At 39.6% G+C, this 27,721-nt stretch overlaps 1 gene segment (V, D, J or C); it reads right to left on the bottom strand.

Moving 5' to 3' along the window:
• Window positions 1-10,865: 10,865 nt before the first annotated feature.
• LOC110544957 (immunoglobulin kappa chain variable 6-17-like) lies at window positions 10,866-27,026 on the bottom strand. The segment is given in 3 exon segments: window positions 10,866-10,928; window positions 26,492-26,793; window positions 26,978-27,026. Coding segments are annotated over 3 exon segments (414 nt in total).
• Between the last annotated feature and the right edge of the window lie 695 nt (window positions 27,027-27,721).

Below are 27,721 nucleotides of genomic sequence, written 5' to 3'. Positions count from 1 at the left end.
AAAAGGTTTCTGTATATCTGGGATGCAGAGGTCTGGAATAGAAAAGAGAATGTTTAATGCTTGAGGAATTGTTTGTGGATGGGAGGTAAGTGTCAATCCAGAAGTAACATGGTATAGGGAATATATTAGGAGTATGTAAGGATCTATGATGGAGGAGGCTGGCTGAGACTGCAGAGATGGGGAGTGGGGATAGGAAACGTGGTCTTAAAGTGAGATGTCTATGGATGGTATGTGAGAGAATAAGAGATAGGTGACTTGGGGAAAGGAGTGCTGTGCTTTGGAAGGTGAGAGCCAGAAACTTCTGAAAATGAGGAAATTGAGGCATGAGGTCAGATGGGCTATTAGAGAGAGAAGGACTGTGAGGAAGGAGGTTATTTATATATTGAAGCAGGTGGGAGGACAAGGGAGAAGGCAGGCCAAGTCCATAGTAATGCTTGGCCAAAAGAATGGGGACAGTCTCTAAATCCCTGTTGTTAGGATTGTTGAGTATCAGGATCCATCTAAGTGAAGACAAAATGCTTTAAGAGTTGACATCCAGGAATATTGAGTAGATGGTGTCCTTAAGATTTAGGACTGAAAATTGAGTGTTGTATACAGCAAGCCTATAGCCAACATCAAACTGAACGGAGAGAAACTTAAAGCAATCCCACTAAAATCAGGGAGAAAGACAAGGCTGCCCACTCTCTCCATATCTCTTCAACATAGTGCTGGAAGTCCTTGCTAGAGCAATAAGACAGTTGAAGGAGATCAAGGGGATACAAATTGGAAAGGAAGAAGTCAAATTATCACTATTTGCAGATGATATGATAGTATATGTGAGTGACCCCAAAAACTCTACCAGGGAACTCCTACAGCTGATAAACACCTTCAGCAAAGTGGCAGGATACAAAATTAACTCAAAAAAATCAGTAGCCCTCCTGTATACAAAAGACAAAAGGGCTGAGAAAGAAATTAAGGAAACAACACCCTTCACAATAGCCACAAATGACATAAGGTACCTCGGAGTAACCCTAACCAAGGAAGTCAAAGACTTGTATGAAAAAAATTTCAAATCTCTGAAGAAAGAATTAGAAGAAGATATGAGAAGATGGAAAGATCTCCCATGCTCATGGCTTGGTAGGATTAACATAGTAAAAATGGCCATCTTACCAAAAGCAATCTACAGATTCAATGCAATGCCCATCAAATTACCAACACAATTCTTTACAGACCTGGAAAGAAAAATTCTCAACTTCATATGGAATAACAAGAAACCCAGAATTGCTAAAACAATCCTCTACAATAAAAGATCTTCTGGAGGTATCTCCATCCCTGATCTTAAGTTGTACTATAGAGCAACAGTTTTAAAAACTGCATGGTACTGGCATAGAAACAGAATGGTGGATCAATGGAACCGAACAGAGGACCCAGAAATAAACCCACACACTTATGGACACCTGATCTTTGACAAAGACGCCAAAACCATACAATGGAAAAAAGATAGCATCTTCAATAAATGGTGCTGGTCTAACTGGATGTCTACATGTAGAAAAATGAAAATAGATCCATACTTGTCACCCTGCACAAAACTGAAGTCCAAGTGGATCAAAGACTTCAACATAAAACCAGACACATTAAATCGGCTTGAAAAAAAAGTGGGAAATACCCTAGAACTCATTGGTACAGGGGAAAACTTCCTGAACAGAACACCAACAGCACAGGCTCTAAGAGCAACAACCAATAAATGGGACCTCATGAAACTGAAAAGCTTCTGTAAAGCAAAGGACACTGTCATCAAAACAAAGCGACCACCTACAGAGTGGGAAAGAATCTTCACCAACCCTTTATCTGACAGAGGACTCATATCCAGTATATATAAAGAACTAAAGAAGCTGAAAAGCAGCAAACCAAGTAATCCACTTAAAAAATGGGGAACAGAGCTAAACAGAGAATTCTCTGTAGAGGAATACCGAATGGCAGAGAAGCACTTAAAGAAATGCTCAACCTCACTAGCCATTAGGGAAATGCAAATCAAAACAACCCTGAGATTTCACCTTACACCCATGAGAATGGCCAAGATCAAAAACTCAAGTGACAACACATGCTGGAGAGGTTGTGGAGAAAGGGGAACCCTCCTCCACTGCTGGTGGGAATGTAAACTTGTACAACCACTCTGGAAATGAATCTGGCGCTTTCTCAGACAACTAGGAATAGCACTTCCTCAAGATCCAGCCATACCACTACTGGGCTTATATCCAAAAGAGGCTCAAGTACACAAAAAGGACATTTGCTCAACCATGTTTGTAGCAGCTTTATTTGTATTAGCCAGAAGCTGGAAACAACCCAGATGCCCCTCAACTGAAGAATGGATGCAGAAATTGTGGTACATCTACACAATGGAATATTACTCAGCAATGAAAAATAAGGAAATCATGAAATTTGCAGGTAAATGGTGGGATCTGGGAAGGATCATCCTGAGTGAGTTGTCCCAGAAGCAAAAAGACACACATGGTATATACTCACTCATATAGACATACAACATAGGACAAACCCACTAAAACCTGTGCATCTAAAGAAACTAAGCAAGAGAGAGGACCCTAACTAAAATGTCCAATCCCCATCCGGAAAGGCAAAGAGGATGGACATCAGAAGAAGAAGAAAACAGGAAACAACCTAGGAACCTACCACAGAGGGCCTCTGAAAGCCTCTGCCCTTCAGACTATCAAAGCAGATGCTGAGCTGGATGGGCAACTTTTGGGCAGGTGAACGGAATTTTAGGTAAGAACTGGGAAATAGTAAGAACTGGAGAGGACAGGGTCTCCACAAGGAGAGCAACAGAACAAGAAAATTTGAACACAGGGAACTTCCAAGAGACTCATACTCTAACCAAGGACTATTCATTGCAATAACCCAGAACCCCTGCACAGATGTAGCCCAGGGCAGTTCAGAGTCCAATTGGGTTACATAGTAATGTGAAGAGGGACTGCCTCTGACATAATCTGATTGGCCTGCTCTTTGATCACCTCCCTCTGGGGGGGAGCAGCCTTACCAGGCCACAGTAGAGGACAATACAGCCACTTTTGATGTGAACTGACAGACTAAGATCAGAAAGGAGAGGAGAACCTCCCCTATTAGTGGACTTGGGGAGTGGCATGCAAGCAGAGGGAGGAGGGAGGGTGGGATTGGGAGGGGAGGAGGGAGGGGCTTATGGGGGGATGCAGAATGAATAAAGTGTAATTGATGAAAAATTTTAAAAAAAGGGAAAAATAATTTAAGAACCTTAAATGACTTTCAAAATTGGAGGAAAACATGGAGTTAGTCAATTGGCATGGAGCACGTCTCGCCCCTGGGGGCAATGGTCTCCTGAACCTACTCAGACCTCGGACACCACCACTGCTAGTTCTAGAAGTGACACAGGATGTTCCAAGGAAGGGTTAAGGCTTCTCATAATATTTCCTATAAGCCCACACCTGTTTGTCTATATTCCCCATTTTTATTCATTATTAGCCAGATAGAGCCAAGTAATTGTGGTAATGATACTTGCTTTTTTGCCCAATGCTGGAATGCTAGTAAATTTAGGTATGCCCTAGTTACTTGCATGCCTCACTGGGTGCCTGTGCCCATTGATGCCCCTCACGCTATGACTCTCTTCAGACAGAAAAGGGATCTTGGAACTACAGCCACCATTGTTACTACCATCTCATTGGTGGCTGTTGGAGCTACCACCAGGGCATTAGCCATGAGTCATACTAGGCAGACTGCTCAGACCCTGAATAATCATTTAGCCAATGTAGCTCATGCCTTAGTTGTACATAAAGGAATTAATGCTCAACTAAAAGGAAGCTTGATGGTGGTCAATCAGAGGATTGACCTCTTGCAGGAGCAAATTGATACCCTATGACAAATCGCTCAACCTGACTGTCAATGAAAGTATGCTGGACTTTGTGTCACTAGCATACAACATGAGAATTTTTCCTGTGCTGCAAATCTGTCTAAACAATTGTCTAGCTATATTTTAGGTAATTGGTCTGGAGAATTCGATACTACGATGGAGCAGCTGAGAGTGGCCATTGTCACAGTAAATTCTACCAGAGTGGACACAGGACTAGCCACAGGATTATCAACATGGATTGCTGCAGCCATGAATCATCTGAAGGAATGGGCGGGCATGGGAGCATTAGCAGGCCTTCTGGTGTTGGTCTCCTTGGTTTGTCTGTGGTATATATGCAAGATTAGAGTCTCACAACAGTGTGATGCAGCCTTGATCATTCAGCCCTTTACAGCCATTGAAGCAGGACATTCTCCCTAAGCATGGTTGGATACCATAAAAAGCTAAAATGATAAGCTCAGGGTGCGAGGCTAAGCACTGCACTCAGGGTCAGCCGCTTTAGACCCAGAGAAGAGCATGTCTGATTGCATGAGGGTTGATGCCCCAGGTCCCGCCTCTGAGAAAAAGGTATCGGACGGGTCTGATGCTCTTTGGGTGGATGACACCTAAATGAACATCGGTACAAAGTCCCAATTTATTTCTAATATCAGAGATCAGACCTCTACTCTTGCCTGATGCGTCTAAAACAAAAAGGGGGAACTGTAGAGAGCTGTGGAATGCTATGCCTTAAAGATGGAGCTGGTTTCCGCCTTCCACCTTCCCGATGGTGAGTGCTCTCTGTCACGAACAATTCCACATTTGACTAAGGCTGAGGATCTGGCTTGCTTCCATGTATGTGGACCTATCTGCATTGCCCACGTGGCATGCCTGGGTTGGCTACCCAGAGGCTATTTAAGCTGTGGGCTGGCTTTCCCCAGGGTCTGAGGATTGTTCAAGGTTCCTGAATAAACTGCATTGAAAAAAAAAAATGAGTGTTGTGGTCAGGGATGATAAAGGATAGCCTAAGGATATAAAGAGACAGCAGTTAATGAAGTAGGATCTTGGATTAGGTATAGGGTTCTCTTAGGTTTTGTTTTTTGTTTGTTTGTTTGTTTCTTTGTTTTTTGCTTTTTCTGTTAATTTTGGAGTATTGTAGGGTGGGGAGGTAGAAATGATGGGTGTGAGGCCTAGGCAAAGTTGATTAAGGGTAGGGAGTATTGAGTTTGGAGATGTATGCAGACAGGTCTGTTAGTATAATAGAGAGAGGTTTATGATACACAGTGAGGGAAGGAGAGGTGGCATCTTGTTGTGGATTATTAATAATTATTTATGATTTATCTTTTAGTTAAGCAGTGGTTATTCCTAAACCAGCTGTATACCCAAATCACCACACAGAGACTAACCTAGAGCACAATGCTGGGCAATAGTTACTCAATCCTAAACCTCCAAGCACATGTAGTCTCCTAAAAATTCAGATTTCACCCATTATTCTTGCCTTTAGTCATATCTTAGGTACTGTTCATTTCTCCTTGTGATTCGAAGTCCTCTCCTGCCAATCCTTTGCACTCTTCATCCTCCCACTCCAGACCACCCTATTCTCTCCATTGCTCAGCATTGTGGCTGATTGTTTTATTGACAATACAAAGAACAAATGGTGGTATGTTTACACAAACTTGAGACAGCTGATGGTTAGAATAAGCATCACAATGAAATATCTGAATGGAAAGTACATAGTGGGGTAGAGAAATCAGTGTTTAAATGAACAAGTTTAAATTATATACATCCCACAAAACATGCCAAAAGCATCCCATACAGTGGGATTGAGTAAAGAAGTGGGCAGAAGATAAGATGTGTTTGGGGACTTAGAGACTGGCAGTGTACAAATAGAGTCTAAGGAAGGAAATGGAGGGACTCAGGAGTATCCGGGGAGCTAATATCAGGGGCAGAAAAGCAAAATTTATGTCAGTGGAGAAGACATCTTCCTACTAAGGTAAGAAGACATTAGGAAATGAGTAGTAAAATTTCTTGAAAGGAGCAATTTAAGGGAAAAGACTGGAGGGGCCTGGAGGACTCATTGTGAATTCTGACTATAGGTGAGGGAGAGAGGGGAAGCCCCAACAGTAGCATAGAGAGAAGAAAATAAATCTAAAATAATTCTTTATACACTTTAAATTATTCTCTCAGATATATAAATCACTTTCTCAGGCATTCATATCATCAGACCATAACACATTTTCTTGGACTGTCATAACTATAGACTTATATGTCTTAGACTTGTATAACTTGTATCTTTTGCTTTTTTTCTAGACATATATAACTTACTTGCCTTTGTCTCATAACCTTTATAAATTCATATCTTTCTTAGTGTAAAGCCTGTCAGTAAGGTAAACTTTACATATGTAGTGGACTGACCAAGCATCTGGGTGTTTGCTGCTGTTAGAGCTGCAAGTAACCATCAAGGTCATCAGAGATCCAAAGAAGATAAGTTTGAGTCTAAAGTAAAATTTAAATGACTTTTGACCACCTCCACCTGATAGGGAAGCAGCCTTACTAATTGACAAAGAAGAGGAAGACAAAGAAGCCAGTCCTACTGAGACCTGATAGACTAGGGTCAGATGGAAGGGGAGGAGGACGTCCCTATCATTGGACTGGGGAAGGGAAATAGAGGAAGAAGATGGAGGGAGAGTAGGATAGGGAGGGGTGGGGGATGAGGCTATAGCTGGGATACGAAGTGAATAAACTGTAATTAATAAAAATAAAATTAAAATTAAAAAAATAACAACATAAATGAGACACTTACATAGACAGTCAGTTGGTTAAAGCATATCAGATCTCATCAGAATCTTCCTTACTGGCCTGGCCATCTTGCTAGGGGAAATTGATCAAAGAGCATGCATCCAAGTTCATGACAGAGGCAGACACAGTTCTTCTTACTCAGGTACCCACGTGAATACTGAGCTGCATATTGGGTACATTTGAGCAGGGGGTGGACACTAACAACAGAACAAAAGGATAGTCTACAGACAAGCAAAAGTTTTTACAAACCCAACATCCTAATAATACCTATCTTTATATACCTAGAATATATAAAGATATCAAAAAAATAGGCACAAATAAACCAAATATCTCAATTAAAAATGAGGTACACAGCTAAACAGAGAATTCTCAAGAGAGGAATATGTAATGGTGGAGAAACAAAGAAATGTTCAACATCTGTAGTCATCAAGGAAATGTAAATCAAAATGTCCATGAGATTCCATCTCACAGCCATCAAAATAGGTAAGATCAAAAACTCAAGTGACTGGGAAATCAATCTGTCAGTTTGTCAGAATATCAGGAATAATGCAACATCAAGATAGATGGAGGGAGGGTGGGATCCGGAGGGACTGAGAGAGGGGGCTACGGCTGGGAAACAAAGTAAATAACCTGTGATTAATATAAAAAATAAAAATTAATAAAAAAAGATCCACCTATACCACTCCTAGGCATATATCCAAAATATGCTCAAGTAAACAACAAAGACATTTGTTCAACCATGTTCATAGCAACTTTATTTGTAATAGCCAGAACCTGGAAATGACCCAGATGTCCCTCAACAGAGGAATGGATATAGAAACTATAGTACATTTACACAATGGAATACTACTCAGCAATTAAAAACAAGGAAATAATGAAATTTTCAAGCAAACACATGTGTGAGATAACCCAGAAGAAGAAAGAAATTTTTTGAAAGTTTAATTCTGATGGAAGAATGTGCTGTTGCACCGCACATACTTTACAGCAGGGCTGTGACATGGAAGCTCAGAATAACTGAACATGATGAATCCATAATGCTAGCCAGAAAATCACTGTGATACATTTGAAATACACTAGGAAATGCTCTGCTAATCCTATCTGCCATAGGGTGACACAAGTACAGGTGTTCTTTGAGCAGTAAATCAATCTTTTCTGAGATGATTTGCATGTTGAGACATTAGACACAGTGAAGATTATCCAAAGCATCTTTACAGGCAGCTTTGCAATGCCCAAGAAGCAGCCTCTAGTCCAGCTCTCAGAGATGGAGTCAGCTGCTTTTCTGCTGTGGGGACTGCTGCTGTGGGTATCATGTGAGAGGTTCCAGTTTGGGGAACATTTCTTGTGGCAATTGCTGTTTCCCATGCCTTGCTGTCCTGATTATCAAAATTATGGCAGGTAGGCAGTGCAGACACAGGTACCACTATGATGAACAAATAGGTGATGGAAAGATGAGAAAGGCAGAAAAGCAGAGTATAACCTGCACTGGGGAGAGAGGCAGAATTGGGATGTTGATGGCAGTGAGGACCTTGCTGAAGTGAATGGTCTGCACTGTCCCCTGTGGCTATGGTGATGTTTGGACACATGCTGCCACTAAGGGTCATGTCTTGGTTTATGGTCCTACTTGCAGCTTGGTTCTGTCTGTGCTCATGCAAAAGTCTGTGGTCTGTGTTATAGCCTGAAGCAATGTTGAGGTTTGAGGGCTGTGCTGCTGCTGGGGGTCACATTAATGTGTCTAGCCTGTACTGCCTGTGCTGCCCCAGAGCCCATGATGATGTACATGCTCTGAGCTGTCCCTATGATATTGTCTTGTTGTGTCATCCTACTGCAGCCAGATTGTGTTCGTGATCATTATTGTTCCCAGAAATCATGTTGAAGGCCATGATTCATGTTCCTGCCAACTGTAAAAAACAGGATAATTGATTTTTGTCAAAGAATCCAAAACCATACAATGGTAAAAAGGCAGCATCTTCAACAAATTGTGATGGTCTACGTGGATGTCTACATGTAGAAATATGCAAGTAGATCCATATTTATCAAACTGCACAGACTAAAGTCCAAGTGGATCAAAGACTTCCATATAAAATGAGACACACTCAATCTATTAGAAGAAAAAGTAGGGAAGGGCCTTGAACTCATTGGCACAGGAGACAGATCTCTGAACAGAACAACAACAGCACAGGCTCTAAGCTCAACAATCAATAAACGGTCCTCATAAAATTGAAAAGCTTCTGAAGGCAAAGGACACTGTTGTCAAAATAAAACAACAGCCTACAGAATGGGAAAGCATCTTCACCAACCCTATATCTGACAGAGGGCCAATATCCATAATATATAAAGAACTAAAGAAGTTAAAAAACAACAAATCAAGTAATGCAATTTAAAAATGGATTACAGCCTTAAACAAAGAATTCTCAATAGAGTAACATTGAGTGGTAGAGAAACACTTAAAGAAAGCTCAACATCCTTATTCATCAGGGAAATGAAAATCAAAATGACCCTGAGATTTCACCTTATACCATCAGAACTGCTAAGAACAATAACTCAAGTGAAAACACATGCTGGAGAGGATGTGGAGAAAGTAGATCCTTCTCCGTTGCTGGTGGAAATGTAAACCTGTACAACCACTTTGGAAATGAATCTGGCACATTCTCAGAAAATTAGGAATAATGCTTCCTCAAGATCCAGCTATACCAGTGCTAGGCATATATCCAAAATAATCTCAAGAATACAGCAAGGACATTTGCTCAACTATATTCGTAGCAGCTTTATTCAAATTAGCCAGAACCTGGAAACAACTGACATTTCCCTCAATTGAGGAATGGATACACAAATTGTGGTACATTTATACAATGGAATACTACTCAGCTATTAAAAACAAGGAACTCATGAAATTTGCAGGCAAGTGGTGGGAACTTGAAAGATCACCCTGTTAAGGTACCCCAGAAGCAGAAAGACACACATGGTATAAACTCACTTATAAGTGGGTATTAGACATATAAGATAAACATACTACAATCTTTGTACACCTAAAGAAGCTAAACAAAAAGGAAGACACTAGGTAAAATGATTAATCCTCACTCAGAAAGGCAGACATCAGAAGAGGGAGAAAACAGGGCACAGGGCAGGAGCCTGCCACAGAAGGCCTCTGAAAGACTCTCCCCAGTAAGGTATCAAAGCAGATGCTGAGACTTATGGCCAACCTTTGGGCAGAGTGCAGGAAATCTTATGAAAGATGGGGAATTATAGGGGATTGGAACTCCACAAGTAGAGTAACAGAACTAAAAATCTGGGCCCAGGAGTGTTTTCTGAGACTCATATTCCAACCAAGGACCATTCATGGAGATAACCTAGACCCCTGAACAGATGTAGCCCATGGCAGCTCAGTCTCCAAGTGAGTTCCCTACTAATGGAACAGTGACTGTCTCTAAGATGAACTCACTTGCTGGCTCTTTGATCACCTCCCGCTGAGGTGAGGGAGAGGTAGCCTTGAGGGAGAGGTAGTCTTACCAGGCCACAGAGGAAGACAATGCAGCCAGTCCTTATGAGACCTGATAGACTAGGATCAGAAGGACAAAGGGGAGGAAGAGCTCCCCTATCAGTGGACTTGGGTAGGGGCATGGGAAGAGATGAGGGAGGGAGAGTGAGATTGGAAGGTTATGAGACATGGGAATACAGCTAGGATACAAAGTGAATAAACTGTACTTAGTAAAAACAATGTATTTAAGAAATGTAAAAACAATTTTTGATAATTCTAAAAAACAAAAAAGGTTCAAGAAAACCTGTGTTAGTACTGAAATGGATGATTGTAGACCTAGGTAAGAAAGAGGCACATGAAAGGCTGTCGTGACAACCTCTTCACCCATTTAAACCCCAACTGCTCAAAAAAGTTGTAGCCAAAACAGGAAGCCATTGAAGTGAACTCATTCATTTTTGTTTGTGTGCTTTGTTATTGTTGTTGTTGTTGTTATTTACATACAGGCCAGAGTTTCTCCTCCATCTGTCCCTTCTAGGTTCCGAAAACTTCCTTCTACCACCCCCCCCAACAATTCCTCCTCTGTTTCTCTTCAAAAAATGGCAGAACTTTAAAAACGTGTGATAAGTATACTTAAGTTAGCTCTTCACAATTCATGGTTTCTGGTTGGGTGTGCAAGAAAGCAGCAACTCATTTATCTTTAAAAGGGAACTTAAAGGTCCTCTATGGAAGATTCTACCCACCAGTGTATCAAATGACATACTGAGACTCATAGCCAAACTTTGGACAGATTGCCAGAATCCTTATCTTCTCCTGGAGAAGAGGAAGAAGAGAAGAGGAAGATAAACAGAGCTGGAGTGGACATGATCTCCACAAGGAGAATATAGTGCCAAATACCTGGGCTCATGTGGGCCTGCAGAGACCAATACTCCAACTAAGAACCATGCATGAAGAAGATCTAGACCCATTGGCTTCTCAGTTTCCAAGTGGGTCCCTTGTAAGGGGTACAGGGCTGTCTCTGATATGAACTCAGCAGTTGGCTCTTTGATCACCTCCCTCTGGGGGAGTGCAACCTTGCTAGGCCACAGAGGATAATGATGCAGCCAGCCTAGAGGAGACCTGATAAGCTGGAGTCAGATAGAAGTTAAGGAGGTACTCCTATCAGGGGATTAGGGAAAGGGCATAGGGGGAGAAGAGGGAGGGTGACTGGAACTGGGAGGAGATGAGGGAGGAGCTGCAGAGGGGTTACAAAGCAAATAAATTGTAATAAATAAATATAAAAATAAAGTTATTTTTTTAATAAAAAAGAGAACTTAAAGAGAAGCAGGTCACTGAGAGTTTGTCCATGCTCCAATGAATGTATAGAAAACATAGATTGAACTTTATACTACTTTCTTTTTTTTATTTTAATTTTCAAGTTTGGGCAAAGTAGGTCACAATGTTTGGAGTCTGGAAGGACTGGGAAATAAGTGTGATGGAGAACATGATATGAAAATGCCAAAGATTCAATAAAAATATAATGTTGAAAATAGCATTTAATTGTGCCACATTTTTTATTTTTTATATTTGTTTTCAATAGCTTCTCAGAGTGCAGCTCATGGCTGCTGTCCTATATTTCAAATAGAAATGTTCTATACTGGGATGCTTACAGTACATATGTGACATTAAAGTGTGTTTAACATTCCAGGTTCCACTGGTGACATTGTGCTGACCCAGTCTCCAGCTTCTTTGCTTTCTTTCTCTAGGGCAGAGATACACTTTCGCTGCAGTGCCAATGAAAGTGTCAATTCATTTAACTGCAGTTATGTGCAGTGCTATCAACAGAAACCCGGACATCCCCCTAAACTCTTCATGTATGCAGCATCCAACCTAGCATCTGGGGTCCCTGCCAGGTTCAGTGGCATTGAACCTTGGACAGACTTCAACCTAACCATCCATCCTGTGCAGACTGATGCTGCTACAACATATTACTGTCAGCATAGTAGGGAGTTTCCTCTCACAATGCTCCAGGGTTAAAGAGAAACCTCCTGGGACTCACTGAGGCTCAGTCTCTGAACATTCTCTTTTTTGTAATTAATTAATTATTTTTATTAATTACTATTTATTCACTTTGTATCCCTGCTGTAGCCTCCTCCATCATTCCTTTCCAATTCTACTCTCCCTTCCTCTTCTTCTCCCATGCCCTTCTCGCAGTCCATTGATAGGATTGGTCCTCTTCCCCTTCCATCTGATCCTAGCCTGTCAGGTGTCATCAGGACTGACTGCATTGTTTTCCTCTGTGGCCTGGTAAGGCTGCTTTCCCTTTGGGGTCTGAACTATCTCTTACATCTTTACTATCTTAAGGTAGAAGTCTTGTTTGCAATGAGCATTAAGCTGTGAGAAAGAGATTGTATCACTATGTATGCCTTATAATTTTTCATTTCTCTTACTTAATAAATGCCTCCATGATACAATTTTAAGGCATTTTTATGTTCAATACACTGAGCAAACAATTATTTAAAATTTGCAGAAAACTATCCTCACTCCCTCCTAATAACCAGAGCTTTGAACACTGAATGTTGGTAGTGATCTTACAGACATAAGCTAATATTACATTTCCACTTCTATTTGTGTGATATTTCACAAGTTCTTCTTTATTGGACCACCCAAGCAAGCCTCCTGCAGCCGATTCTTCTGCTTATCTCTAATCTCTTTCTGTTTCTATCCCAGATGCTCATCTACAGTCTTAGACTGGCTAGTTGTCTTTTCCTCCTTTTTCAAAACTCATACCTTTCTCTATAATATCTTCCACAGTGTGGTAGATTCTCTTCTTGTAATCTTTAATGTTTTCTGTCTTCTCAGATGGAAGAGTACAAAGTCTCACTGCATATCCTGACCTGTACATCGCTCTTTGTTGCCATGTGACCTCTAGACTGCAATTTACCTCCCCTTTCCCTTAACTGCTGGATTACATGATACTATCCCCAGCTCCTTTTTATTTTCTTCATGTTATACAAATACAGGTGCATGAACTTTAAAGGACCAGGCATGATGAGCCATGATCATGCAAGGCTGCTGCCCCCTCAAGGTGAGGTGATCAAAGAACCAGCCAATGAGTTCATGCCAGAGACAGTCCCTGTTCCCCTTACTAGGACACCCACTCAAGCAATAATTTTATAAAGACCAATAGACCACAACATCAGAGAATATTGCCATCAAATGATGTTTGAGCATGAATAAAAATGAATAACAATCACAGAACTAAAAGACCTTGAGTATTTCATATTAGTGAATTATGAAAAAAATATATAAGTAGATTATAAACCCAGTATTACATACAAAGTACAAGAAATGGAAAATAAATAATGTAGCATGACAAGGAATGGTGATTCATATGTGTACTCCCAGAGTTGGGGAGACAGAAGAAGGTGGACTGTGAGTTTTAGGCAAACATTAGGTACAAAGCAAGTTTTAGTGCAGACAGATCTATGCAGAGACACAACCACTCAAGATTGTGTCTTTCTCTCTTTTAGAGATGGGAGCCCATGTCCATTTTCCCTTCTCACCACTGGGACCCCATCTAGCTTAGAACTGTACTAGACCTGTGTATGCTCCCACAGTCTCTGTGAGTTCATATGTGCACTGGTCCAGCTGTGTCTGGAAGACACTGTTTCCTTGATGTCATCCATCTCCTGTGCTCTCCAAATCTGTCTAAATCCTCTTTTGCAGAGATCTCTGAGCCCTCTGTGAAGGGTATTAAAGAAGACACTCCATTTAGGACAGCATTCTCCAAGGTCTCTTACTCGTTCTACTTTGTCTACTTGTAAGTCTCTTTATTAGTTCCCATTAACTGCAGGAAGAAGCTTCTCTGGTGATGGATAAGCAAGAATATGATCTATGGGTATAAAAGAATGTCATAAGGAGTCATTTCATTGCTCTGTTCCTTTAACAAAAGTATACATTCTGGTTTTCCCCTACATCCATGGGCTATCTAGTCTCAGGTTTTTGGCCACCTGAGAAGTGTCTGGACGTGTTCCATCTTATGAAGTGGGAGTTTAATGTAGTTAGAATAAAATTGTTTAGACCCCAAATCAATCTATATCAGAGGGTTATAGGTAAGTTGGTGGTTACTTTTTTCCTCTGATAGAATGCAGAGTAATTTTCACTACAATGAAAAAGTGTCAGAAGAGTATAAGGCTCTAGTGAGGAATCAGTACAATTCCTCCATATTCAATGGGATTATGTGGTAAGGAAAGATGAAGGTAAGACAGAGAACAAAGGAAGATTTAACTAGTACTAAGAGCCATATGATGGGGTCATATAGAAACCTATTTCAGCAGACAGTTCTCATCATATATACATATATGAAAAAAATCTTACTGGAATCAAAATAAGAGCAGAGACAAAAACTCACCTGATATCTTTCTTTTCTAAGTAAAAGCACCATTGCCAAGAAAGGTTACATCTAAATGAGTTGTTGGCCAGAGGGTCTCCATGGGAACTCCCAGGCAACTCTGGCCATTGGTTGCCATCAGCAAATTGATGATCAGCTCCTGTTGCTTAAAAGAAATGCTTCTTGTTATTACAGAATGAGGTAGAGCCATGGCCTTTGAGTACTTGTAGACACACACACACACAACCTACATATCTTTGATCTTTTGCCACTGTCATAATGGAACTGTTGTGTATACCCTGTATTTTCCAAAGATCTCATACCTTCACCATGGGCTTCTCCAGACTGCTTCATGCAACAGTGATTTTATGTTAATTTTTCTTCCATCAAAAAATGAATGATTAAAAAAAAAGAAATAAAAAGAATGATTGTTGTACAACTTGCCTCACCCCATGGACTTCCTTCCTTTGTCTAGCTCTCTCACCTCACCCACCTGCAGATTTGCATATTGTTGCCTGAGTCTCCCTTGCAAGTGTGAGATAAAAGTTCAGCTGCAGCCTTGCTTTAACTCCTCTGGAACACTTAGTTCAGCTTCTCAAAATGAGGCCTTGCACTTAGTTCCTAGGGTTGTTGATGCTATGGATCCCTGGCAAGATTAGAGGCAAGAAATGAGGTGAATGGGTACTGTGGGGAGCTGTGGGACACTGCTGCTGCCCAAGTGTGTTTAGTTCAAATGCAGATGTGCCTGTGGATTTAGACCTATCTCTTGAGAGAGAGCTGACATGAAGGAGCTGGGCTCTGATGAAGATGGTCACACAGAAGGAGTAAGAAGATATGAGCAGATCCTAGAACAGTGGTTCTAAGCCTTCCTAATGTGGGCATATGCACACGGGAAAAGTGCATGGAGAAACATCAGCATTTCCAAATTTTCCTGAAATGCACCTAAGCATATTTCTGCCATTTTCTGCAGTATGTTTAGGTGATGTAGGAATTTCAGCATTGTTTACTATATATTCACAATGCCTATCTACTCTGATATATGTTGAAGTTGTGCTACACAGTACAAAATCAAATATGAGACAAGGTGAAATTATTTTATAAAAATAAGCAAGCACACCAATGTCATTAACATGCTGATTTTCTTTCAATTTAAAAAGTTATAAAATTACACAATAAAAATGTTTTAAAATAATATACTTATTATTTATGCACTTTTTGTCTTCTACACCAAGCATGTAGATCTATATGTCTATTGTTGCAGTGGACATTTCACAGTGATATCACACTTACAAGCCAGGCATGGGCTACAGCTACTCATCCACACATTTCCAGACTGGACCCTAGGGATCTTGCCTCCATGGCAATGGGCCAAGAAACATGCACATATCACTCTCAAAATCAGCAGACTGGAGGCTGAGGTTGTCATCATTTATTATGGTGAGAAATAATCTCCTCACACAGTGCTTTAACCTAAAATGAAAATCTCACTACTTAAACAGTCCTACTGCCATCATGTCTTTGGAACATCATAGAAAATTTTCTGATCTTCTCTGAAATAAAAATAGACTATCAAGTTTCAGATGAGTTGTATGCCCAATGGAAAACACAGTTTCATCCAGACAAATCCTCAATGGTGCCTTCAGCTATACTATCCTCATCTATACCATTTTCAGCCTGACAATATTGAGCAGAAGAATATACATTCTCCAATCTCTTCTAAATGAATAGATGTGAATAAATGCATGGAAAGTTCCTGGATATCAAATTCATGTGTTGTTCTGAAGATCAGTAGTGCTTTTGGATGATCTTTTGTGGCTTGATGATAATTCTCATTTTTTTGACAAAGAGATAGAAATCAAAACAAAACCATAAAAATCACTTCATTTGAATAACTAATAAAAGAAAATCATAAAAGCTTAATAAACATGAAACTACCATATAATTCATCTACTACTGCACTAGGTATGTTCTTGAACAAATATAAAGCAACAGGAAATAGATGTTTCTATTTCCTTACATATTACTGCACTATTAGAATAGTATGAACTAAATCAATGAAATGTCTATCAACAAATAAATAGATAATAAAAGAAGGAGCATATGTGCAATGATATTTACTCAGCTATATTAAAACAAGAATCACAGAATGTGTTAAATTATCTCCGTGGCTCAATAGATAGATAGATATAGAAATGGATAGATAGAGATATATAAATAGATAGATGGATATATATTTGTTTCAGTAAAAGTTCATTGTACATTTTATATTTTCTTATCTTTTTCATTTTTTCATTAATTTGTTTTTATTAATTACAGTTTATTCACTTTGTATCCCAGCTAGAGTTCCCTCCCTCCACCCCTCTCAATCCCATCTTCCCTCCCTCTTCTTCTCCTATGCCCTTCCCCCAGTCCACTGATAGCAGAGGTTCTCCTCCCTTTCCTCTGACCATATCCTATCAGGTCTCATCAGGACTGTCTGCATTGTCTTTCTCTATCCTAGTAAGGCTGCTCCCCCTATAAGAGGGAGATGATCAAAGAATCAGCCACTGAGCTCATGTTAGAGACAGACTATGTTTCCATTACTATGGTACCCACTTGGAGACTGAGCTGCCATGGGCTACATCTGTGCAAGGGTTCTAGATTATTTCCATACATAGTCCTTGTTTACAGTATCACTCTCAAAAAAGACCCCTTTGCCCAGATTTTTTTGGTTCTGTTGCTTTTTTGTGGAGCTCCTATTCCCTCCATATCTTTCTATCTCTCCCTTCTATCAAAAGATTCCCTGCACTCTGCCCAAAGTTTGATTATGAGTCTCACCATCTGCATTGATACACTGCTGGGTAGAGTCTTTCAGAGGTCTTTTGTGATAGGCTCCTGCCCTGTTCCCTGTTTTCTCCCTCTTCTGATATCTGTCCTGTTTGCCTTTCTGAATGAGGATTGATCATCTTACCCAGGGTCCTCCTTCTTGCTTAGATTCTTTATATGTACAGATTTTGTATGTTAATAATATATTATATTTCTAATATATACTTATACATGAGCATATACTGTGCATGTCTATCTTCTTTGGTATAACTCACAGTTGTTGAATATTAATATTTATTATTGATTTATCTTTTAGTTAAGCATCAGTTATTTCTAAACCTGCCGTATATCCAAATCACCACAGAAAGACTAGGATTTATTTAATTAACCTAGAGCACAGTGCTGGGCAATAGTTACTCCATACTAAGACTCCAAGCCCACATAGTTTCCTACCATTCAGAATTCACCCATTATACTTGCTTTTAGTCATAACTTAGGTCTGGTTCATCTCTCTTTGTGGTTCCAAGTCCTGTCCTGCTGACCTCTCCTTTTCCACCCCTCCCTCTGGTTTCCTTCTTCTCCCCTCTGGACAAAGATGCCCCACACTATTCTCTCTATTGCACAGCATTGGTTAGTTGTTTAATTAAAAATACAGAGAACAAATGGTGGCATGTTTACACAAACTTACTAGAGGTGAAGCTTAGAATAAACATCACAATGCAGTGTAAGGATTGAAACCAGATAGTGGGATAGAGAAATCAGCACTTGAGTGAACCAGGTTAACTTGTGTATGTTCCAAAAGAATCTTATATGAACATTTCCATTTCAAGTCCAATAAATTGCTTCTTTTCTTTCAATAAAATAATAATTATAAAAGTGATGAAAACTATAAGGTAAGATTTACATGTGCAATGTCTTGTTCACATGCATTTGGAAATTTAGGAAAAAGCATTTGATTATCCTATCTTAACTATCTTAACTATTATATATCCTATCTTAACTAGTTTAGAGTTCTTTACCTAAATTAACTTTTATTCTTATTGATATCACCTATTTGAAAACATTTTCTTAAATTCTAAACAACTTAAGCTTAATTGTGAAACTATAACTATTTGGTCTTCAGTTCCATCAGATAATTGAAAAATAATAAAAATGAGATACTGGAGTAAACAGGAAGTGCATATTAGCAGCTTCCAAAAAAATTAAAAAATTGACAAAGACAGCTTGCTGCCTGAACAGTTATCCAAAACTCTCTTCATCTTCAGCCTTCTAGCTCAGAATATTTGACAGACATATATGTGAAACACAAACTATTTCAGACTTGCTTACCTGTCTTGGCAGAGTTCAGCAGGCAGCTGGTCCTGCATTTAAGCTTGTCCATTTTTTTGGTAGAATTCTGTTTCCCATGAAACCAAGGCATTTTCTTTTATCCTGGATGGCTCGTTTGCTACATTTTAAGCCATCTCCATATGGAGGTCCTTCACTGTTCGTCATCTTCTTTTAGGTAAGCTGGGTGCTGCAAGGAAATGACCTGTCTCATTGTCAAAGAATCTATCAAATAATAAAAATATTTTCTAAATGCCATATCCTGTAGGTCTCTGAAGTTTTTGAAGACTTACCTATTTTTATGAAATTGAACTGTCTACAAAATCATATCTATCTGTTAAACCTATGATGTATGCCCCTGTGAAAAATTAAACTAGTGTCTGACATGACTATGAGTTGATTAAGTAGCAATTAACTTGCATTACCTAATTCCCTAAACAGTCAGTAATAACAGTTTGAAAGTATTGGATGTAACTTTGAAATTTTATCAATATAATAAAATTTATCAATGCATCAAAAATAAACATATTTTAGCCACTAATAAGATGATGTACCTTGGTGTGACTCTAACCAAGCAAGTGAAAGACTTGTTTGAAGAAAAACTTCAAGTCTCTGAAGAAAGAAATTGAAGATATCAGAAGATGGAAGGATCTCCTGTGCTAAGCATTGGTAGGATTAACATAGTGAAAATGGCCATCCTGCCAAAAGCAATCTACAGATTCAATGCAATACCCACCAAAATACCAACACAATTCGTTAAAGACCTTGAAAGAACAATTCTCAACTTCATAGGGAAAAAATAAAAATATAAAAAACAGGATTGCCGAAATGATACTGTTCAACAACAGATGATCTGGTGGTATCTCTGTCTCTCATCTCAAGCTGTACTACAAAGCAATAGTAATAAAAACTGCATGGTACTGTCATAGAAACAGAATGTTGGATGAATGGAATTAAATATAAGACCAGGAAATAAACCCACATACCTACAGATACTTGATTTTTGACAAAGAAGCCAAAACCAGACAATGGAAAAATACAGTATCTTCAACAAAAGGTGCTACTCTAACTGGGTTTCTACATGTAGAAAAATGCAAATAGATCCATATTTATCACCCTTCACAAAACTAAAGTCCAAGTGGATCAAAGACCTCATCATAAAACCAGACACACTATATAATTAGAAGACAAAGTGGGGAAGAGCCTAGAACTAATTGGCACAGGAGACAACTTCCTGAACAGAACACCAACAGCACAGGCTCAAAGATTAACAATCAAAAAATGGGACCTCATGAAACTGAAAAACTTCTGTAAAGCAAAGGGCACTGTCATCAGAACAAAACGACAGCCTACAGACTGGGAAGGGAGCTTCACCAACCCTATATCTGACAGAGGGCTAATATTAAGAATATACAGAGAACTGAAAAAGTTAAAAAGCAACAATTCAAATAATCCAATTAAAAACTGGAATACAGACGTAAAGAGTATCTTAGGGTAACTCTAAACAAGCAACTGAGAGACATGAATGAAAACAATTTCAAGTCTCAGAAGAAAGAAATTGAAGAAGATATCAGAAGATGAAAAGATCTCCCATGCTCATGGATGGGCAGGATTTAAATAGTAAAAATGGTCATCTTACCAAAACCAATACATTTCCCATCAAATTATCAACACAATTCTTTCCATACCTTGAAAAATATTCTTAAATTTCATATGAAAAAACACCAACAAGAATAACTAAAACAATCCTCTACAATAAAAGATCTTCTGGATATTTCTCCATCCCTGATCTCAAACTGTACTATAGAGCAACAGTAATAAAAACTAAATCGTATTGGCATAGAAATTGACTGGCGCATCCATGGAATCAAATCAAAGACCCAGAAATAAACCCAAACACCTGTGGACAACTGATTTTTGACAAAAATACCAAAACCATACAATGAAAAAAGGATAGCTACTTCAAAAAAATGGTGCTTGTCTAACCAGGTGTCCACATATAGGAAAATGCAATTAGAAGAATTTCTATCACCCTACACACAATTACAAAGCCCTAGTGGATCAAAGACCTCCAAATACAACCAGACACATTAAATCTGTTGAAAGAAAAAGCGGGGAAGAGCCTCAAACTCACTGGCACTGTAACTGATATCATGAACAAAACATTAACATCTCAGGCTCTAAGATCAATAATTCATAAATGGTATCTCCTGGAAATGGAAAATTTCTGAAAAAAAAAACAAAGGAAACTCTCAAAGGAACAAAATGACAGCCTACAGATTGTGAAATAAAACTTAAACAACCTTACATTGGCAAAGGGCTAATATTGAGAATAAATAAAGAACTCAAGAAATTAGACACCAACAAACAAAATAATCCAAGTAAAAAGTTTGGGAGAGAAATAATAAGAGAATTCTCAACAGAGGAATATAGAATGGTGGAGAAACACTTAAAGAAATGTTGAACATCCTTACTCATCAAAGAAATGCAAAGTAAAACATCTCTGAGATTCCATCTGACACCTATCAGAATGGCTAAGATCAAAAACTCAACTGACAACATGTGCTGGAGAAGAAGTAGAGAAAGGGGAACTCTGCCCCCTTGCTAGTGGGAGGTTAAACTTGTACAACCACTTTGGAAATCAATCTGGCACTTTCTCAGAAAACCACAGAGTGCTATCTCAAGATCCATCTATATTACTCCTGGGCATAAACTCAAAAGATGCCCCATTACACAACAAGGACATTTGTTCAACTATGTTCAGAGCAGCTTTACTTGTAATAACCAGAATCTGGAAACAAACTAGATATTTCTCAACGGAGGACTGGATACAAAAATAGTGGCATATTTATGCAATAGAATACTACTGAGCCATTAAAAACAAGGAAATCATGAAATTTCCAGGCAAATTGATAGAACTAGAAAAGATCAGCTTGAATGAGGTAACCCAGAAATAGAAATACATGCATGGTAAACACTCACTTAAAAGTGGAATACTAGCTGTATAATATAGGATAGCCTTACTAAAAATCTACAGACCTAAAGAAGCTAAACATCAAGAAGGACCCAAGGAGGATGCTCAAATCTCACTCAGAATGACAAACAGGATACACACCAGAAGCAGTGGAAGAGAGGGAACAGGATGGGAGCCTACTATAGAGGGTCCTCTGAAAGGCTCCACCCAATAGGAGAGTGAAGCAGATGTTGAGAAACACAGCCAAACTTTGCGCAGAGAGCAGGGAGTCTTAGGGAAGAGAGGGGAGAGAAGGGCATGGAGGAGACAGGAGTTCCACAAGGAAACCAACAAAGCTAAAAAACTTGAGTTCTTGGGACCAACAAAGGACTCTGCATAGAGATGAGCTAGATGCCCTACTCAGATGTAGATTTGAGTTCATTCTCCATGTGGGTTCCTCACTAAGGGTAGCAAGTGTTGCATTTGTGATAAACTAGATTACCTGATCTTTATCACTAACCCTGGTGATGCAGTCTTGTCATGACACAGAGGAAGGGGATCAAGGCAGTCCTGATGAGACTTGATAAGTGTGAGCAGATGGCAGAGGAGGAGAACTGCCTCTTTCAGTAGACTAGGGGAAGGATTTAAGGAAGAAGAGAGAAGTAGGGTGAGAATGGGAGGAGCTTAGGAAGGGAGCTTCAGTATGGATATATTAAATGAATAAATTGTAAAAAAAATAAATAAAAATGAAAAAAAGAAAAACACAAAAAAGAAGGAAAAATACAGGATACATACAACAATTCACAGAACTAAAGAAGCTAAATAATGAGGACCCTCTGGAAGATGCTTAATTCTTATCCAGAAGGACAAATATAATAGATACTGGAAGTGGTTGAAAAGAGGAAAGAGGATGAAAACTTATTATAAATGTCCTCTGAAAGACTCCACCCAGTATGGATTCAAAGCATATGTTAAGACTCACAGTCAAACTTTGGTCAGAACTCACAGAGTCATAGCAAAGGGGGAATTGAAGGAAGCAAAATGGACAAGAACACAATAACAAGAGAAACAGAACAAATCCTGGCACAGAGGGCACAGCAGAGACTGATGAACAACCAAGGACCATACATGAAGAGGACATAGACGTCCTCACCTGAAGCAGCCTACAGGTACCACAGATTCCATGTAGACTACCTAGTAAGGGGATCAGAGCTGTCTCTGACATCGACTCTGTTCTTTGATCATTTTCCTCTGATAGGGTGCATTGCTAGGCCAAAGAGAAAGAAGATGCAGGCAGTCCTAATGAGACTTGATATGCTGGAGTCAGGATAGTAGGGAAGGAGGGCTCTCCCTTTCTGAAACATATGGGATAGTAATAAGGGATAAGAGATAGGTAGATTGAGACCAGATGGATTTGAGGGAGGGTGCTACAATTGGGATGAAAAGTGAATAAATCATAAAAGGTAAATTTAAATTTTAAAAACACCAGATTACTAGACACGCAAGAAAGAATTTTGGGTCTTGAAGACAAGGCAGATGAAGTAGCTATCTCAATGATTCCACTGTGTCTACAACAATATTCAGACACAAAATATGGAAGAAACCTGATACATTAACAAAAGACCAACCTTATTTATAGTATGGATAGAGGAAACAATCAGGTCAACAGCACAGAAGATACATTCAACAATATCTTAGAAGAATGTTTCTCTAATCTAAACAATAAGATAGCTGTCAAGCATTGCACAAGACCCACACAAAATACCAAGTAGACTGAAACAGAAGTTTTCCACAACATATAACAATCAAAACACTCAACATATAGTGGGGGAAGGGTGATTAAAGGATTCATGGGGACAAGACAAACTCACATATAGAGAAGGACCATTAAAATACCACCTGATTTCCCAGTGAAGACTGAAAAATAAAAGTCCTGTAAGGATATCCTACAAACTCTGAAGGACCACAGGTTCAGCCAACACTACTATATTCCAAAAACCTATCAACAACAATAGACTGAGGAAGAAAAAAACATTTCACAGTAACATGAACCTTCAGAAGTAAGGGACAGGAAAGGTGAGATGTCAAGTGGAAGAAGAACAGAAGGAGGAATTAAGAAGACAACAGGAATGCTTGCATAAGTTGATGATTATGTCAAGCAAGTTTATTATAAAGTGTAGCATATTCTATACTATTTGAAGGGAGGTGATGGATCAAGGTGAATAGAGAGCTAAATCAGATACTGTTGGCAAAGAAAACACAGGATGCCTCAGTCACAGCTGCCCTAGGACTGATATCCATGGCCCTTCAGGGGAGAAAGCCCAATTCTCAAGGACTGAATCCTTAACTCCTTCAATGCTCAGGCTCCATGTTCACAGTGGACCTTGCCAAGACTACCTTGGACAACAACAGGGAACTAATATTCTCTTTGTCTTTTCTTGAGGGCTTCTGAGAGGCAGAAGAGGTCTTTCTATCTCTTAACATGCTCCCTGTTAAGTTTTTAATTTTTTTTCAACCATGTTCGTAGCAGGTTTATTTATTTATTTGTTGATAGGGGAGGTCCTCCTCCCCTTCCCTGTGACCCTAGGTTTTCAGGTCTAATCAGGACTGGCTGCATTGTCCTCCTTTGTGGCCTATCAAGGCTTCTCTACCCTTGGGGTGAGGTGATGAAAGAACCAGCCACTGAGTTAATATCAGAGACAGTCCCTGTTCCCATTACTAGGATACCCACTTGGATACTGAGCTACCATGGTCTACATCTGAGTAGGGGTTCTAGGTTATATCAATAAATGGTCCTTGGTTGGAGTATCAGTCTCAGAAAAGACTCTTGTGTGCATATTCTTTTGTTCTGTTGCTCTCCTTGTGGAGATCCTGTTCTTTCCAGGTCTTACTATCTCCCCCATCTTTCATAAGATATATTTGAATAGCCATGAGAATCCAAAATCCCATAAACCAGCAAACATGTTCTAATATTTTCAAAGTTTAATTAGCATAAATATTCTTAGCATAATATTCAATGAATATTGATGGTTGTTAAAGGGATTTAACCCTTGCAGCTGGTATTATAAATCTTTGGCCAACTCTGAAAGAATTGAATGCAAGATGAGTACTGCCCAGTTCAATACTAAGTTGCTGTGGATTCTTAAATCTAAACTAATAAACTCATGGTGCTGCATATTTGTAAATGATTTTAAATTTTATCCTATTTCTGTATAGATTCATTGTAGCCTAAAGGCTTAACATAGAGATACCTAAAGCCAGCATGACACTGTAAAGTTCACTAATGTGTCTTGCTTGTTCTGTATCCTCTAGGTGCAACACCCCAACTTCTAAATCTCTTAACTTAGCTTCTCACTCTTTATATAAATATACCTATGTTTGCCAAAACTATAAAAGAATGAAGGCTATCTCTGGATTAATTTACTGCTGAATGCAGGATCAATTAGTCATGCATAGAAAATTATTAGCCAGATAGAGCCAAGTAATTGTGGTAATGATACTTGCTTTTTTGTCCAATGCTGGAATGCTAGTAAATTTAGGTATGCCCTGGTTACTCGCATGCCTCACTGGGTGCCTGTGCCCATTGATGCTCCTCACGCTATGACTCTCTTCAGACAGAAAAGGGATCTTGGAACTACAGCCACCATTGTTACTACCATCTCATTGACGGCTGTTGGAGCTACCACCAGGGCATTAGCCATGAGTCATACTGGGCAGACTGCTCAGACCCTGAATAATCATTTAGCCAATGTAGCTCATGCCTTAGTTGTACATAAAGGAATTAATGCTCAACTAAAAGGAAGCTTGATGGTGTTCAATCAGAGGATTGACCTCTTGCAGGAGCAAATTGATACCCTATGGCAAATCGCTCAACCTGGCTGTCAATGAAAGTATGCTGGACTTTGTGTCACTAGCATACAACATGATAATTTTTCCTGTGCTGCAAATTTGTCTAAACAATTGTCGAGCTATATTTTAGGTAATTGGACTGGAGAATTCGATACTACGATGGAGCAGCTGAGAGTGGCCATTGTCACAGTAAATTCTACCAGAGTGGACGCAGGACTAGCCACAGGATTATCAACATGGATTGCTGCAGCCATGAATCATCTGAAGGAATGGGCGGGCATGGGAGCATTAGCAGGCCTTCTGGTGTTGGTCTCCTTGGTTTGCCTGTGGTATATATGCAAGATTAGAGTCTCACAACAGTGTGATGCAGCCATGATCATTCAGGCCTTTACAGCCATTGAAGCAGGACATTCTCCCGAAGCATGGTTGGATACCATAAAAAGCTAAAATGATACGCTCAGGATGCGAGGCTAAGCACTGCACTCAGGGTCAGCAGCTTTCGACCCAGAGAAGAGCATGTCTGATTGCATGAGGGTTGATGCCCCAGGTCCCGCCTCTGAGAAAAAGGTATCTGATGCTCTTTGGGTGGATGACACCTAAATGAACATCGGTACAAAGTCCCAATTTATTTCTAATATCAGAGATCAGACCTCTACTCTTGCCTGATGCGTCTAAAACAAAAAGGGGGAACTGTAGAGAGCTGTGGAATGCTATGCCTTAAAGATGGAGCTGGTTTCCGCCTTCCACCTTCCCGATGGTGAGTGCTCTCTGTCACGAACAATTCCACATTTGGCTAAGGCTGAGGATCTGGCTTGCTTCCATGTATGTGGACCTATCTGCATTGCACACGTGGCATGCCTGGGTTGGCTACCCAGAGGCTATTTAAGCTGTGGGCTGGCTTTCCCCAGGGTCCGAGGATTGTTCAAGGTTCCTGAATAAACTGCATTGAAAAAAAAAAAAAAGAAAAAAGAAAATCTCAGGCAGAAGGGGGAAGTGTGCAGCCCAAGGGCTGTGTGTGCTGTAGGCGGCTGGTGAGACTCTCAATGAAGTTTTTGTTAGAGGCTGAGGCACTGTGGGAGGAGAGCTGCTATGCTGCTGACAATAATAAACTGCCAGGTCATCATCCTGCACACTGCTGATGGTGAAAGTAAAATCCGTCCCAGATCTACTGCCTGTGAACCGATCAGGGACCCCAGTGTGCCGAGTGGATGTATCGTAGATTAGCAGTTTAGGAGACTGCCCTGATTTCTTTTGAAACCAAGCTACATACTTATCTACATTCTGACTAGACTTGCAACTTAAGGTGATCCTGTCTCCTACAGACGTGGACATGAATTCAGGAGACTGGGTCATCACAATGTTCCCTTCAGCACCTGCAATCAGAAATAAATAATGAGTATTCACTTATACACAAAATAAATTCCTGATACAAATGTTAGGTTATACAATGCCTTTTATAATGGCATTGCCTGAATACAATTGGATTCCAATAGTAAACAGCTGTTTCTCTACAAATGAATTATATTGATGATATACTAATATTCTTTAATGTCTCACCAGACACCCAGAGCAGCAGGAATAGGAAAACCTGGGCCTCTGACTCCATCTTCATGCCCCTGTCTGTCTGATGCTTCAGTGTCACTACAAAGGTCTAGTTTATAAAATGTGGACAGCTGGGCTGGCTTGTAGGGAACTATGCAAAGTTGTTATCAAATAGGAGGGTGAATAGCCTGGGTATTGCGTTGTGAGAGTATCCAGGTTAAATCTAAAACCAAAAATATCATCACAGTGATAAGGCAATCATTGGAAGAAAAGTCAACTTAAAACTTCAAGGAACAATTATAGCTCTCAAACCACAAATATCAAGATGGACTCATGACAGACTTCTGTTAAAAATAAAAATAAAAAAATTTATGCTAAGTAACCTCTACAGAAATAATACTAGAAAACCCTTTTATTTCATTTCTGAGGAAACAATAAATATCATGATCAACAGCACCAGAAAGAAACTCGGGAAGGGGAAAAGAAGAAAGGAAAGAAAGAAGGGGAAAGTGAAGAGGAGGTGAGAGAAAGGAAAGAAAGGATAGGATGGAGAGAAGAAAAGGTAAGTCTAGATTGGGGAGGGATGGTAAAATATGGAGAGGAGAGAAGTAAAGTAGAAGATAAAAGAGAATAAATAGTATAACAGAAAAGTTTAGGGGTAGAGTGTCAGGTCAATGGTTACAAGAATTTGTTTCTCTTTTAAATGACTCACTTTTGATTCCAAGCAATTGTTTGACAATTCTCAGCCATATATAATTT

This window comes from Meriones unguiculatus, assembly GCF_030254825.1.
Source record: "Meriones unguiculatus strain TT.TT164.6M chromosome 16 unlocalized genomic scaffold, Bangor_MerUng_6.1 Chr16_unordered_Scaffold_43, whole genome shotgun sequence".
NCBI lineage: Eukaryota > Metazoa > Chordata > Mammalia > Rodentia > Muridae > Meriones > Meriones unguiculatus.
This window is presented reverse-complemented; position numbering and strand designations above follow the sequence as displayed.